Source organism: Lutzomyia longipalpis, chromosome 3 (genome assembly GCF_024334085.1).
Source record: "Lutzomyia longipalpis isolate SR_M1_2022 chromosome 3, ASM2433408v1".
In the NCBI taxonomy this organism is placed as follows: domain Eukaryota; kingdom Metazoa; phylum Arthropoda; class Insecta; order Diptera; family Psychodidae; genus Lutzomyia; species Lutzomyia longipalpis.
In genome coordinates this window covers 284,614-301,871 of record NC_074709.1, presented here as the reverse complement: position 1 = coordinate 301,871, position 17,258 = coordinate 284,614, and the positions used below count along the sequence as shown (strand labels likewise).

General features: G+C 32.8%; 1 protein-coding gene across 7 annotated transcripts in view; it reads left to right on the top strand.

The window, feature by feature from the left end:
* Positions 1-597: 597 nt before the first annotated feature.
* Positions 598-17,258, top strand: part of LOC129793116 (prominin-like protein) — a 29,644-nt gene continuing 12,983 nt past the window's right edge. For 4 of the 7 annotated variants that reach the window (XR_008750883.1, XR_008750881.1, XR_008750882.1 and 1 more), the window contains exons 1-2: positions 612-1,035; positions 12,616-12,913. Coding sequence is in view for 3 of the 7 variants with exons in the window: in XM_055832769.1 (XP_055688744.1) it covers positions 12,661-12,913 (253 nt within the window). In the remaining 4 variants the exon portion in view is untranslated. Of the gene's footprint in view, positions 1,036-12,615; positions 12,914-17,258 lie in introns of all 7 variants that reach the window. The other 3 variants (XM_055832767.1, XM_055832768.1, XR_008750880.1) reach the window with 2 other exon arrangements.

Sequence of the window (17,258 nt, the reverse complement as noted above, 5' to 3'; positions counted from 1 at the left end):
AGCGGCTGTTTGCAGCGCAGGTTTCTTAAATATTAGAGCGTCCCAAAAAATTACTTAACGTTAAGGTGCCTGGATCGCCCGGATAAATCGCCAAGTTTTTCTTGCCGCTAGAAATAAAGATAGGATTTTGTTCCTGTTCAATTTTGGTACAGAGTCTATACTGATACCAGGCAGTTTTTACCAACGATATTCATTTTCCCCCCAGAACTCCCCTTCATATAGCCTCCATATAAAAATGCTTTTTCTGCTTTTTTGATATTTTTTGAATTTGGCGCCTTAAATGAAATTCCAAAAGCTACCACCACTACTAATTTTGGTACTTTTTGACACCACCACAAAACGCAGAGTGAAACGAAAGTAATTTTTCGCGGTTTTTTTTTGCTAACTTCTTTACCGTCGGCAATGCCCCCTAGCGAGTATGAGCGGAAACGCAACATTATGTTTCGTGTTTTTTCTATAGAAACATTTCATTGGATTGTCCCATATCTTCAGGGATTAAAACTCACACAATAAAATGCGTGAGATTCAGGCGGTACATCTGGGACAACCGAACGATGAATTTTATTAATGTGTCCCCGAAGAAACTTGGTAAACTCCACCAAATAAAAAGTTTAGTCTGGAAAAAGATGTCGGCGAGGGCGCTGCTTGTTGGTGAATCCTCGAGTTTTTAGTCCAATTTAGTGGGTGAAAAAGTGTTCATTTCCTCCCAAAATTGTGTGCAATCCGTGCTGTGGGAAGTCATCTACCACAAAAAAGTGTGTTCAGTGGCATTGGAGCCAGGGATTGGTGGTTAGAGAGGACACAGAAGGAGAGAAAGGAAGTGTCTGGTGGTGGGTGTTGTTGTGGCAGCAAATTTTGGGGGATTCTTCTTTTTTGTCGTTGGAGGAGTTGAAAATTCCGCTTTGTGGCCCACTTTTTTTGCCGCATCTTCCATCGCACAGAGAGCCAAGCAAGAGACTCCACCAGCCAGCATCCATTTAATCTCAGTGGGAGAACGTCTGTGGATGTAAACAAAGACGCGAAAGAAGCAGACAGGTGAGTTTTATTGGGTGGAGAGATGAGAGGAGTTCCTCATCCTCCTTGTGATGCAAAATTGTATTCTTGGACGAGTTCTCCATGTCCCAGAAGCAGGGAAAATTTGTCTATTGATTCCAGGAACATGTCTGGGCATCAATTGATTGGATTAGGGAAGCTTCCTGTATATTTGAGAAGGGAGGATTGGGGGACATTTTCTTGAAGGGCTGGCCAATGCACAGCACACACACACACCGTTCAACGACCCCTTTCCATTGATTTTCTTTGTCCACCAAAACTCCCACAATTTAGGGATGTTTTGGGGAGAACAAAGCCCAGGAATTAACTCAAATAGGGCTCATCCCTCTTAATCTCTCCAATCACACACCTCTCTCTCTGTGAACTCTAGTCCTTCCGGAAGGATTTTCATGCCAGGAAAATTTGCTAATTTGGTTGGAAATCTCATTTTTGAAGTTTTGTTATTTTTTTTTTTGTAATAGAAACTTTATTAATTAAAGTTGTTTTAGTGAATTAATTAAATGTTTTATTTTATTAATCAAGTTCAATTTCAAGGGAAGAAAGTTTTAAACTTTTAGAGCCTCAAAATTAGTTTTCTTCAGAGATTTACAGCTTCTTTAAGTTCAGGACTTTAGCCCTTAATTTCCTTAAAAAAAACTATTTAAGAAGCGTTAAATTACGACTAAAGTCTTCAGTCCGAGAAAGTTTCAAAAATTCATAGAAAAGGGTTGAAAGCTTTAAAATTTTTATTGCATTTAGAAGAGTCTGTGAGGCTAGTCAGTTCAATAAAATAATTTAGATACTTTGAGCCTCATTAGACCAGGGGCTTAAGCCTTGACTTTCATCAGTTATCTTCTCTAAAATTTTATTTTCCCAAGAAATGATTAAGAAATGCTTCTAAAAATAATTTCTCAAGCTCACATTTGTCTAAAAAATAAGTGAAAAGTAATGCCAGAGAAGAGATTAAAATTTTCTCTTAATTACAAGAAAAATCCACATAATGTTTTATCAATTTTCTTTCGTTCCCTTTCTGGGAAATCCTCTGTAATTATTTTGCTAAATAGCTGCGGAAAAATCAAACAAGCAAAATGAGACAAATTGAGTGATAAGAAAATCACAAATATAAAGTTATTTTGCAGATTTGTCGTCAATTAAGAGGCTCAATTGCTCGGTCAAAGTGGGTCACACAGAGATGTTATTACATTGATTTGTAAAAATAACCCAAAAAGACTTTTCACCAAAAATCAACCCCCTAAAGGGGACCCTTAAGTGTAGAGAGAACTTGTTATTTCGGTGAAGGATTTGGGAAAACATTACAAAAGGGTTTCTCTTTTTTTTATTTCGAGAGGGATGGTTGAACCCTTCTCTTCATGTTATTCTTGTGCTTAAGAGAAGCCGCATTGGTGTTTGAAGCAAATTCCTCTGCATCGTATTAGTTTGAGGAAAGGGAAAGAATTTATTCTGAGACTTTATTGAGTAAATAGAGCATACCACCACACTATGTGACAATAGTCGCAGCTGCACAGAGATAATTCAGCAATGTCTGCTAGTCAGTTGGATACAATAATATCACCTCCACTAAATTGCCTCAATGAAGTAATTACGGCTCAGATATAGTCTGTCGACACTGTACAGCGGCTTATCATTCAACACTATTGAATGTCTGCTACTGAAAAATCAAAACACTTCACCGCAAATCATGCAGAAAATCTGGAAAATGTGTGCAAATGAGGGGGGAAACTGGATTAATACAGAGATAATTTTCTTGATCGTTGCAAAAGTAAAAGTTTTGCATAAAAAAGAACGATCTTGGATAAGATTTTAAGTTTTTTTCTGTTCTTATGTAGACCTTAAGTTTCTCATTAAAGCGAGAAATCTTTTTTTATCCACTATTCCTTCATTGGTGTGTGTTGTGTTTTGCTTTCAAACTCCAAAACATTCAATGTAAATTTTTCCAATGACCAAAAAGTATACAAAACACTCATCCAAAAATAAAACTAGAGAGAGAGAGGCTCTCAAACAGCGCAAAACTATCACTTTTTGCTCCTTATCACATCATTAAGAGTGTTGGTTAATTGAGGAGAGTTAGAAAAAGAATCAAATATATATATACACAGGAAATTAACTTTAAATGATTTATTTGAATTGCAGGACAATTTCCCAGCAATTTCTCACCATTAGTACACGTTTTTATTTGATAAAATAACTCGTGATAAACATTCTATACATTTTTTTTTAATTATCTGAAATGTACATATAAAAAAAAACCTCCTGAAATAGCAAAACAAAAAGAGAGAAAGAAAGAAGAGGAGATAATGACCGGAAATGTACTCGTCTTTCCCTATACATATACACTACAAAATGTACAGAAAAGGGCAACAAAGTGGGGCTTTCTATATATAGTAAGTTAGTTGTATTTACAGCTAACTAAAACTGAAAGAATATATATAACCAAAGATGACTCAAATATGTCACATGAGATGAAGTTGAAGAAGAAAGAAAGAAACGTAAAGTCTTTTAAACTGTCATAAAAATAAGACTAATTTATTGCAACAGCTTCTGATTTTTATTTATGATTCTCTCTTATTTTTTGAAATAGTGAAAGTAGAAGATTAACCATTCATATATTTTTGACTAATTTCTTTTTTATTTAGATTTTCAAGAGATCCCTGAAGGCTTCAAAAAGATTTAATTTCATTAAAAAAAATTAAATATTGCATTATTATTTTTAACCTAAATAGAAAATAAGGTTTATATGACGAAGTATGTTTTATGGACTGAATGCATTATAACTTATAACTATCCCACTAAACTGGCCCACACAAATGACCAAAATTTCGGGATTTATATGAAACCTGAATGGCAGCTAAAATTCGTTTAAAACTTTAAACTTGGTTACATTTGAAAATTACTTTTTTAAAATTCCATTTTAATTTATATTTATGTTGTTTGAAACTCCTACTGCATGCACATAGCATATTTATTGTCCAACCTTTTTCCCTATGGAGCTTGTATCCTGGGAAAAACTTTGGCTTATTTTCTTGGCAAATGTGCCAAAGTAAATTTTGGCACAGACACTCTTCTCTGTATGGGAAGAAGGCCTAGTCCATTTAATAAACTTGTCTCACTAAATTCCATCCCCTAAAATTCAATACATATAACTTGGTGCCGAGATCCCTATCTCTCTGTGACATCTTCACCATGAAGCGCTTCACTTCCTCCTGAGGAATAAATAAACACTGTATGACGGTATAGGAATTTTGTGGAAGTCAAGAAATACGGAAGGAAATGAGGATTTCTTTCTAATTTATTTACAGACAGACAGACAGACCCACACAGAACAAGGTCACAAATACCTTTTAAAAAATTCAATTTGATAGTTCTCCTGTGTTTTAGGGGAATTGAAAAAAAAAGAAAAAATAAAATAGTATAATAAACATTGTGCTGAATAAATGTGCGAGATGTGCTCTTCGTGTACACTTGAAAAATTGCAGGTAATTGCGTGATGTTACGGTCACTGATTTTCACAAACGTTGCTAATCTCAAGGGGAATCAATTCACCTGCACAGAAGATGCGAATGTGTGTTGTTTGAGAAGAAGAAAATGTGAGGAAGGAGATACCCCAACATGTGGATGATCATCAATTATGATACCCAACAAACTCCTTGGGCATTTTCATTTGGCATTAGACGCCATACGAGGTTAACATTAATAAAAGGCCACACCCATCTAATTTAGGTATACTAAGGAATTTTCAACTAATCATCCCCCATTTTCCTTTAATCATTTTTTTTGCACACAGAATCGGTTAATGTGGATTTAATTGGGTACGCTGAAATAGGGGTAGTGTTGCCACGGACACCCCCATTGATTAAGCTCTCTCGTCGGGAAGTAAATTCTTTGTGTGTTTTTCCTGGCCTTTTTTTAATCCTACCCAAACACGACACCCAAAGTCGAAAAGAGATTCACCCAGAAATAAACTCAACTGCTTCACTTTTCTTGGAAAATAAAGGGTTAAATCTAAAGCATTGAAGTAACTTCTCCAATTTTTTTCCACGCATTCTTATAATTCTAATCTAATATCCGTTTTTTAGCATCTGCCCTCGATTTTTTTTGTTTACGCACATTCAGCAGCAATTAAAAAAAATGTTGGGTAATTAATCAATGAATTTTGTAAAATAACGTAAAGCATTTTGTATATAACATTGTATTGTTATTTACATCGACAAGCATAAATTTTCGATAATGTTGATTACTATGTTCATTCGAAGGTCATTCATATTGCATTCAATTGAGAACGATGAACTCAAGGGTATACATATTGTATAAGATTATTAGTTTAATAGATAAATCTACAATTAATAGGAGAAGAATTGAAATTCTTCATCCCAAGAAGCAAATGCATCCAAAAATATAATAAAGAATTTCGATGAACTTCTTCATCGAAGTTCTTGCTGGTAGCAGTTCAATGTAGAAGTCAATGACAGAAATGTGATTTAGTCAAGATTATGATGGATAGATTGTAAATTATTCACGTCGAAGGAAGTTTCGTCCTTTTGTGCAAATTTAACTTGATGCTAATTCGCATTTCATGTTCCAAATTTGTCATTCAGAGTCGCAAAATTTAATATTTTAGCTTCTTCGTGTGAACTCCTAAATGCTTTCGGATTTCTTTGTCATGATCATGAATTTTGCAGGATGAATGAGAGATGTCGTCGTTTTTTCCCCTTTGTATTTTCCTAACATGAAGACGACACACATGGTGGTGAATCTTTTATATGTAAAATGAGATTCTTTTTTTAATGCCTCTACCTTTTTGGGTTGGAGATAGATATCATTTGTTGGTATGATGCGAGACATAATTTTCAGCATACCCTGTGCGAGGTTCTCATAATTCAAAACTTCACAGAAAATTCGAAGAAAGGAATTTTTTTTTCGTATATAAGCAGACTGGTTGAGAGGAAATCATGATGAGGGAACGTTGCGCATGGTTGAGTGTTCCAGTTTTTTTTTATACAACATCATCTTCAGTCCAAGTTCTTAAGGAAAAAAAAAGTACTCCAATTTGCTTCACTTGATTAGCAAGTGGTCGCGATATATATTTTATGGTGGAGAGTGTTTGCCAAATGGGCGAAAAAGAAGTTGAGTGAATGAAAATGGTGTTAAGAGGCGAGAAAATGAAAAGAAAACAAAATGTATATGAAATTCGTTTTTTTTTTGTTAATCTCAAAAAGGATCCTTTTAAAATATATTTGTAAAGATGTTAAATGGAAAATTATTTAGTTCATAAAAGTCTCTAATTTATTTTTTATTCACTACATTTTAATTTGATAAATAAGCCCGTCAAATAAATAAAGTTTGTTGACATTTTCCATTCTGATTATTTTCAATTGACAGCACTATTAAAGGTTTAATCTCAAATAACACGCCTTAACTTGAAGAGAATAAAATATAGGTTGAGAGAGAGAGAGCTAAAAAGCATTATAATCCAATTAATTGGTGCTTCCGAAGTGATTGCAAAAGGTCTACCTCTGTGATGACAGAAAAACCATCAACTGTATCACAATAAACTTTAGACGTACAATATGGTAGCATAAAATGAGAATATGGAGCAATCTTCTCTCTATGCGTATGCTTAAATTTATATGGGAAGAGTGTTATGAAAAATAAAAGAGAGCAAAATAAGTGATGGGATAAAATAAAAATCACATAATCCTATTACCGTCGTTTTTCACAGTCCCTCAACTCATGCGCAACATAAGAGAAGCTTCAGGGAAAAAAATATTTTAATGTTTATTATATAGTTCAGAGAAAAGACCTCAACTCATTGTTTTCTAAAAAAAAAAAAAAATAATAAAATTCTGCATAAATTTTCCTCATGGGGAATTTATCTGACAATTGTGCGAGCTATACGAAATATCGCGTGCATTGCAAATTGTGAGAATCTCCAGTCGAGTTTTAGTTTTATCATCGAGTTTTAAGCGTATAGAAACTCGTTTATGCGTCATAAGTTCATAGATAGGTATTTTGTATCCAACGGCAAATTCGCCCAGAGATTTGATTTTAAACGAAACCTCCCAACCGCGAGAATGATTCATCTTTTTACATTTTGTTCCCTTCCATTAGTATTCACTTGGCGAATTTTTGTCTAAAGAGATGAGCAAAAAAAAACAAATCTTGGTTCACTTCTTCGTTGCCGCACAACAGTGAGCAGTCAAAAAAAAATTCTGGACAGTGTGATAAATTGAAGTTGATTTATTCTTGGAAGGGAAGCAAGAAAATCAAAAGAAACATGAATTTGTATGCTATGTACAGAAGCAATTTATGTTCAGTTGAATTTTAGTTTTTGCAAATCCATATTTTTCTTTTTTTTCTTTATCTTTTTAAAGATTAGGGAAGAAATAGAAAATTGGATGTTTCAATCAAGAAGCAATCCCACAACATTTACATTGTGAAAGGATTGTCTGAGGCCCACTGATTTATTTGTTTATTTCTTTTTTATCCAAATTTGATTTATTTTATTCTAAATTCTTTAAAAGTAATTTTAAGGGAAGAAAAAGCTTTGAAAATTAAAAAAAAAATCACAACAACCAATTTAGAGGAACGATCTCTGCACAATGAAATGTTTTGGTCGGAATTAATCCAACAAAAAAGTATTTTATAATTAGATTTTTAATTACTTTCAATGTAAAATTCTTTTACACATTTTATGTTTTTTGTGAATGAAAAACATTTAATTTCAGAGATTAAACTTCCGCATTCTCCGTACTCGTAGTAATTTGCAGCTTTTTATAAAGTTTTGGTTTATGACCTAATTTTGAGATATAACCTACAACTTCCACATAATACCTCACATTTTATTGTTAAATTGTTGTTAAAAAGTATGGTTCTTTTTTTTTGTAAAAATTGTGGGAAAATTAGTTGAAGACACTGATGAAAATTTTTAATGTTTCTGTTGGATAAAATGAATGAATGGGGAAGAGAATGTGCCAAGCGTGCCAATGTTATTGAGAAATTGTGAAAGATAAACTTGGCAAAAAAATCTTTTTGTGTGGCGGTGTATACACGCGGAGACGATAAGAGGCATGATATGTAAATATTTATTTAAACCATCAATGAATGAGGAGCATGATGTGTAAATTCTTAGCTAATGTTTAGGTGGCTTCTGTGCAGCGGATATAACAATTTCAGAAGAAGAATGGTAATAAAAAAAAGCTTTTCAGACAGTCTTCAAATAGTTTTGATAGGTTTAAGAACAAAAAAAAAGTCCGGAAATGGCGGTTAATTGGCAAAGAAAATAAATTGTAAATAAATATTTAAGTTGTGAAAAAAAAATCTGCACTTTTGTGTACCAACAGTAAGCTCAATATTTGTCGGAATGCTGACATCCTGATTATATTTGACTTTCTTATCAATGTGGTAGAAGAGAGAGATTGTCTTTTGAAGTGGCTATTTATCTATTCGCGCAGCCACTCTGTCGGCAATCACTTGTTGTCTTCATTTTTCATTCATTCCATTTTCTTGGACGCTCTGGGAGTTTTTTGTTTTGTTCTTTTGGCATCAGCATTTGAACAAAGATAGTGGGAAATTATAGTTTTATTACAATATGATATAAAAATGTTGCTATATGTAGTTATGCTGGAGCTTACTTGCTAAATTCATTGGATTTGTATGTTTCTTTAATCATGGAATGGAAGTTAGAAAGTAAATTTAAATCTTCTATAATATAAATCTTCAATAAATATTGGTAAATAGACTCTTTTATAAGGACTCCAAACATTTATTTTACTTCCTATAATATTCATAAAAATTTCTTTTTTTATTGATCCTTTTTTTAAGGGACTTATACCTTCCTGTTATTGCTAATACACTAAACCTCAATTTTAATGCCATCCCACGTGTTGACTTTAAAACGTTGTTACTTTTTATTTCATTACCCCCCCAAACTGCTCAAAGAAAGAGAAAAAAACCAGGTTTTTTTATTGGAGAAAATCATTGATGATGCAACAATCATTTTTATGTTTATGATATGTTAAGTTTTTGTATGTCAATGTTGAGTTTTTTGGTCCAAAAAATTTACGTAATGAAATTGTTATTTTGATTTCTTTTGCATGCCATTAATAAATATAATTTTCTTTTTTTTTATTATTTTCTCTTTGTTGTCTATGCATTTTATAATTTTAAATCGTTGATTTATGTACTTGTATGCCTTGTATTGTGTTATAAGTTTATGTAAATGATATATTTTCTTGATTAATATTGTTCATTCTAAAACTAGGTTATTTAATGTGTTCTATTCTATTAGCTAAAATAAAGTAAAAATAAAAATAAAAATAAAATTCTAAATTAATAATTTTAGAACTTAGAGGAAAAAATAAGAAATTGTTGCTCTAAATATGAAATTTCACACTCTTCCACTCAACCAATTGTTGGGTCCCTCCAAAAAATGAATTCGATACACGTGGGATGAAGAGATCCGCTTATTACATAGGTGTGTATAGACACGGTGTTGAATTTCTCATTGCTCATTTGCATCCTATGACACGACGAGGTATTATAAGTTGTGACAGCACTGGTGCTAATGCAAAAAAAGATGAATGAATTATTATACGAGGAGGTTATTGTAATTGCTTTGAGTGAAACAGCTGTGAGAGAAAGATGAGCCCACATTTAAAAGAAGGTCGATGTACATGGAGAATGTATACCTCTGTGCCTACAAAAATAATTAAAATTTCTTCATCGAAATGTTCAATTTATAAAAAAAAAGTAACGTGGAAAATTTTATTATTCAGCACAAGTTATTTACCACAGACACACGAAAATGTAGGTCTAGTTCAGGAAGAAAAAAAATGAATAAGAATAAATAAAAATGTGTAAACGCAACGTCCGAAAGACAGACAATGTTAATGAAAATTACTTTTCATTTCTTTTGGGCAATTTAAGGAAGAAAACAAACCATTTTAGTCATTCTTTGTGTTTTCACAGCAACACGAATATCTCTCATTCTTTTGCATAAAAGTTCTGTTAAAAAAATCCATATTTTCTTGCTGAGGTAATCATCGCATATTTTGCGGTCTTTTAGCGTCACGACACACGTGAAGTTTTTATCTTGTTCTATGAGAGAAACATGGGGTGCTGATAACATGAATTGGATACTTTTTCAATTTAATTTAATTTGTTTTTATAAAGGTCACCTTCACAATACTTCTAAACTAACTAAAGGTAGTACAATATAAAATCACTGACGCATGTGTTTTATTGGAGAGGAAATTGAATTTATATATATGGAGCTTTTCTCGCAAAAGCTTGAAGCTTTTTGTTCCTCAAGATTGATTGAAAGTAATTGAGATTCAATTATTAAATTGGCCTTTGAAGAAGAAAAAAAAAAAGATATTTTATCATTTGAGCAATCTGAAACACCTTTCTAATTCCCTGAGTAATGATTTATTGAGTCATAGGTCTTGTAATTCACAATAAATATACGATAAGAGGTGGATTGTGTGTGATAGCATGTTGGCGATAAAGTCCTCACATAAGACACTATCAGAGGAAATGCCTAATAATGAATGCTAATCTCCGCACGGAGTTTGTTTATTCTATAACTTGGCAATTGCTGTCAGCAACATATTACGTGAAAAAATGTGTAGGTTTTGCACTTACCTCACTTCTCTCTTTAACCCCTTGCAAACTCCATAAACCAACATAAACATTAGAAATTATGAAGAGAGAAAAAAAAAATCATATATTTATGGAGTTCTCTAAAACAAAGGTTCTTTATGTTACGTGAAAAAAAAAGTTCTAATAGTAGGAAAAAAAAATATAATCTTGCATCTATCTCAAGCACCTCATCTTAATTGCTAATGTTTCTCTCTTTTTTTTCAACTTCCAGCTGTAGGTATTATTTTTTCTAACTCCCAAGACGAGAGAGAGAAAAATGCACAGCTGAATTTATTTTTCATTCCTTAATTGCTACTGGTGGGGTACATTTGTTGCATTTTGAGTTCATTGATTTTTTTTGTTATGTATGCAACTATGCTGTGTAGTATATTCTCATGTTAATGTATTAAAAACCCTTCTGTGGATTTTGCCCCAATATGTATGGAGCTACCACCAACAGTGGGATGAATTAAAATGTGTATAGGGGACCCGTATTAAAATGTGAAAATGTCATTGAACTGACATCATGTAAATAGCCTCTGGGTGCGTTTGACTCGCTCTATGCTATGTTTGTTCTATGTGAGAGAGTGTCTTCCTAAAACACTCGTAGAAATAATTACAGCAACACTCTTTATGAATTATCATGCTTTTTAATTAGTTTCTTCATTTGTGGGTCAGATTTTTTTTGAGGGAGGCAGTAAGGATCCTTTAACGATGAATTTTATGGTTTTTTTTAGAACATTATTATTCTTCATCTTTTCATGCAGTTTTCATTGCCTAATTTTTTGTTTTATGAATTTCAATCATGTAATTTTGAAGGACTAATGCTGGGTTATTTAAATATTATTTTTGTACTACCTACTTACAATAAGATCTTTTTTTCCTTATTATTCAATTTATAGCATCATAATCGTTAATATTCCCGTCTTTGCGTGTTCGAATCTCACAAAAAAAATTATTTGTAGTTTTTTTTCAATGCGAATCTACATTTTTACAATGTAGTGTATGTAAAACAATCATCTAATGTTGCACCTCAACACGCATATAGGATTTTTATTACAACTGCAACAGCGGTATCTATTTACTCACAAATTCTCTCTTTAATTTTCTACTGAGAAAATTCTTTGAAGGTAATTTGGGAATTTTCTGTTCTGATTTTTTTACAAGCTTCAATGGGTTCTCCTTTTGGTCTTTTTATCCCAAAGTTCAATCGTCTATATAATGTTAGATGGTGGTGAATTTTTGTACCCAGTGGGGCCGATGTAAATCGATAGGTAATGATGTGACCATTTTCATACATACATATATCAATGTTGGGTGGATAGATAAATAAAAGGGATAAAAAAAAACGCCCAGTATGGTCCTTTGCAGTTCATATTTTTAGGTAAAGAAGTGTGTGAAATGGCATTTTTGGGGCCAGCCTCTTATATTGAACATATTTGTATATTGCTTTCTCTCCATGCTGTAACACACAGTACATGGGGTTTTTGCAGTATAAATATTTTCCTGACCCATCAGACGACATTGTGTCTAACTGACCCAATCACCCACTTTGACGTGCCTCTGTAGGTCCCCCTTAACATTTCACTGATGATACGGCCTTTTATGATTATGATTATTACCATTCTCTTGCTCTATACACCCCCAATGTGACAAAAATATGATTCATGTGTGAGGGGGGGGAGGAGGAACAAACGCCGCAAAGGGGGGACCCAAATATGTGTGTATGTATACGGTGTTTTCCCACAGACAATAATTTGTCTGTTCTGCTGGAATTCCTCCTGCGCACGCCATTTACCCCAGAATATGTCCGGATATTTGCGAAAAATAAATAAATAAAACCATTATTGCATTTAGGCTACTCTCAATGCGGATGCCGTGCTAATGTTCTTTTTTTTCTCTCTCTCTGAACTTTTTCTTTCACAGGAGAAATTCACACAGTAGTGTTTTTGGAGCACAAACAAGCACGCAATGATGGCGAGACTCAATCATTTTGCAAGACTGTTCTTCTGGTTTTCACTACCATTTGCTGTGATTGCCACAAAGGATGCTCACAAGGATGTAGCGAGAATATTGGATTTCAAGGAGACATCTTTCTCCAATTGGGAACAAAATGTCACGTATGTTAGCTCAACGGGTTATCACGCACGAGGTATGGCACCCATGTATGACATCACAAATCGCGTGTTGGATTTATTTATTGGACCCGATGCATTACCCGAAGGTAAGTTGTTCTTTTTACTCTATTCTATTCCTACATAAACCATCAACTATACCCAAAGTAATATCCACATTTAGAGTGTCAGATAAGAACACGATATAGCGTGGGTTTTTACAATAAAATGCAAATTAGATAGTATAATGAATGGATATGAAGGGTGTTAAATTGCAAAATAATATATAATTCATAGTGATTACAATTTAATCTTCTTCATTACTCACTTTAATATAATGTTTATACAAATTTATCGCGATTAAAGTGAAATGGAAGGTTCTATTAAACGGGAAGTTAGTTCTGATAGGTTATACATTATTATTTCAGAAAACAAATTTTATTCAACTTCCTTTTGATAGTGAGAAATTGTTTAAAAAATAATTTTTTTTTCTTATGAATCACTTTATTTAATAGTTATAAAATTTTGCTAAATTTATGACTTTTTCTTGCTTGTTTTGCAATTTTATTGAAGTATTTTAAATATAGTTCTAAAACTTATCTTTTCATGCAAAAAAATAATCCAGCTCTGTAGTTGAACTAGGAAGATTACGTTGGGATGGCTAAAATCTCACGGATTCTTTAAAATTTCTCTATTATTCTTTATAGTGAAAACTAAAACTTTTATATAATTTTATCTTCTTTAATACAACAAAATGCAAAGCTTTGAACTGGAAAAGGGAAGGAAATAAACAAAATATCCTTCCTTTTCTGCGCATATCCTGAAAATGAAAATTTACTTGACACATAAATTTTGCATATGCGTAATAATTCAGACAGAGAAAGATAAATATTCCGTAAAGGAATGCATCGCAAGAGACAGCATGACGACACACAGAAAAAAAAATAAGGAAGATAAAAAAGAATTGTTTAGCATCTCCATCCGTATATACATTTTGCCATAAATTCCATGAAGTTTGAAGTTAAGGCTTCCATCATATGAATAACCGCAGTGTTTGTGTGTTTTGGGGTGAACAAAGATGAGTGTTTGATGGAACATCATTTTTCTATCTCTATAAAAAGAATTTTGCTTTTCACAAAAGAATTTTTCTAAAAAGAAAAAAAAATTCCCTTTACAAGCGAATATAAAACATTAAAATACTTCCACAGCGTCATTTTCTATTCTAAGAAGGAATTACGGAAAGAGAGAGATATTTTCTTCGTTTATCTAAATTAATTGGGAGCTTCTCTCTTTATATGCTTTGATGAGCTGCGGCAGACATTTAAAAGAATGAAAAACTTTTGATGGTTGATGCATAGATGACATAAAGTTCATTGAGGGTTTTTTTTTCCATAGAAGATGAGAAATAAAGAAATAAAAAGCCACACATTAAGCAGTCAAGTGATTTCATCATCAATTGCCATTACGAGCTGTTGACTCTCTCTACTGGGAGAAGTAACTGAGAGGAGATGGGAAATATGGGGCTCATTGAAACGTGTTTCATGCTATGGAAGTTTTCTTTAAATAATCTCCTTTTATATGTCTCTCTTTGACACCACATCTTATGACATGCACTGCGTGTTCCCATTTCTTCTACTGCGGGCAGAAGAGAGATAATCTACTACACTGTACCACCACGGAGACAACATATAAGCATTAAAGTTATATAGATGTAGAAGACCGCATTGTTGTATGTAATACAGGCAGTGTTATTTGTAGCTTTTAATAAGGTAATTAATTAAAATATGGGAAAAAGCATTGGTTCATTTAACACGCGCCCCCACAAGTATGGAATTTCCCTTCCAACGTACATATGTGTGTGGGGAGACTCAATTAACATGATAATTGCATTATGACACTCATATATTGCCGTGTAAGATAATTAAGTTGCACAGACCACGAACTTTCGTAAAATTTAATAATTAAACAAACAACAGCAAAAAATGTTCCCAGCGGCTAAAGAAGATTAAGAATTTTCCTTTGAGAGAATACCGCAAAGAAACCAATAAAAGGGCGGCCTTTTTGCAGTTGAGAAGAAATTCGAATTTATTGCAAACGTGCGACTACGTGAAATCAATTGATTGTAGCAGGTGCTTCTGCAGACTTTTTTTTTTGCTATAATTACAAATTGTTGCCTCTTGGGGTGAAACTGTAAACTCTTTCCGCCAGGTAAAACATAACAAGGGAGGTGCATATCTTGATGGAATTGTGTCAATATAGCGGATATATAAATTAGGTGGTACCAAACATTCGTTATAATTTGCAGAAAAAACTTTAAAAAAAAATGATCCATTGTCGAGGAAACCTCCTGCCCGTGACTTTCCACAGACAGAAATTTTTATTTAAAGTTCGATGTCACTGAAAAATTTCACGCCTAAAAGACGCAACAATTGCATCAAAGAAATGTTGAAAGAAAAGCCAAAACTACTTCCACATAAACCTGAACTTGACTCATTCCCATCCCCACTGAATGATGAAGATTATGATGATGGACAATTTTAGCGTCTGTTGCTTCCGTTAGGAATGGAGAAAAGAAAGAGATGTTATGGTGAAGAAAATGCAAGTTGTCATTGTTTACCGTAATTTCAATTCACTATCATTTCACGGTTTGTCTTTGCGGTGATAGTGTGGATGAGGAAGAGTCGCACAGAGAAGCGCGAAAAACCACCAATCCGTTAAGAAATTATTAACAGAATTACTGTAAACATACACAGCTTACAGATATTCTTTATAGCTTGACTACAATCATAATTCATTAGCAGAAATGTTCTAAAATATAAAATTTGGAGGATTTTATTTCTCTTAAAAAAACTCCAATAATTTTCCAGGAAGATTATTGTCCAGAAAATAGCTCAGAAGTTCTAATCACAACCTTTTGACCACCTGAAGTGAAGTTGATATTTATTTTTCACTACAGAATAAGATTAAAAAAATAAGAAAATCCTCAACAAGTAAAGAAAATATAAAATATCATCTAGCTTCAATCAGAAATTATCTTAAATTTAAACGATGACTTAATTAAAACATTCAGAAATTCCCCTTTTGTCATTATTCACGGGAAATGGTCATAAAATGACTCATGCAGTTCCACTTTCTTGAAAGACGTTCGCCAAAAAAAAAATTCCCACTTTGCTATCAAGACAACAAGCCCTCAATCTCTTCCGTCTTATCAATCTTATCTCAATTTATTTGAAGTGGAAGATTAAAAGAAAATAAAGAGAATCACCTATTGTCTTGGCACAATTTATGACCATAAAAAAAAACAGAAAAAAAATTCCTCGAATGTTTGATTTATGAAATCACAAAAACTTCTTTTCCCACGTAATCTGAAGAATTTCCGAATTTGCAAAAAATAGAAAATTAAAAACACCTTGTCTTATCAGAAATTGATAAGAAAATTGCGATTGGGGTATTGTTTGCTGCCTCACAATTGACCACTTTTGCTGATTTGAGACTAATTTAGCAGCACCAATTAGCAATTTGTTGTTAAAGATAAAAGACAAGAAGATAGTAAATTTAAAAAAAATCGACATTGATGAGTCAGAGATTTTATTTTTCTTTCTATTTGCTTTCAACACAAGAATTTCTTCAGAGTACGAAGGCGATGATGGTAAGAAAAAAATTAAAAGAACACGCTGTGTATGCTTTGAAGCGAAGTCGTTTTTTTTTCATCTTCTTCTTCGCCAAAGAAATGGCCCATATAATTTTATCTCACGGCCTAATGAGCGAAGCACAATGCCTTCATTTTTTTGTTCATCAACAACAAATCAAAACAGAAAATAAGAAAAAAAAATAAGCTACAAAGTATTGAGAAAAAAAAACCCTCTAAGTGAGACAATGAATGAATTTTCCTTGCTTTATTCAATTCTTTGAGTTTGTCATTGAAATGAAAAATATTTATGTTAGTCGGAATGTATTTTATGGGTGTTTTAGGGCAGGAACTTGTAATACTTTATGATTGTTTTCTTCTCTCTTTATTGCCCTTTAATATACTCTACCTCTATATTAAATGCAATCCTAATCAAAATTACATCTTGGCGTGAATTAAAGATTCGTCACATTTGGCACAATTGCGAAATATTTGCCTCTTTCTTAACTTCTTTTCTTTAAAAGAAGTTAATTTACAGCATTGAGCCACTTCTGCAACGACAGAAAAGTCAATTTCAACTCTCAAGTTTCTTTTTCTTTCAAGTCTTTTAAGTGGATTATTAAAGGGGCTGTGACTTTAATTATTTTGTGCGATTAATGACACTGAAAATGTCACGAAATTTAATAAGGGGTTAACGAGAGAGAGAGTACTAGTTGTCTAAAAAAATTTCAACTAAATATTTTCATAAGAAAATTTATTTCAAAACTATAACTTTGAACTAACTGCAGCTCAGTGTGCAGCGCAGAGTCTGAGAGAATGCAAGTAAA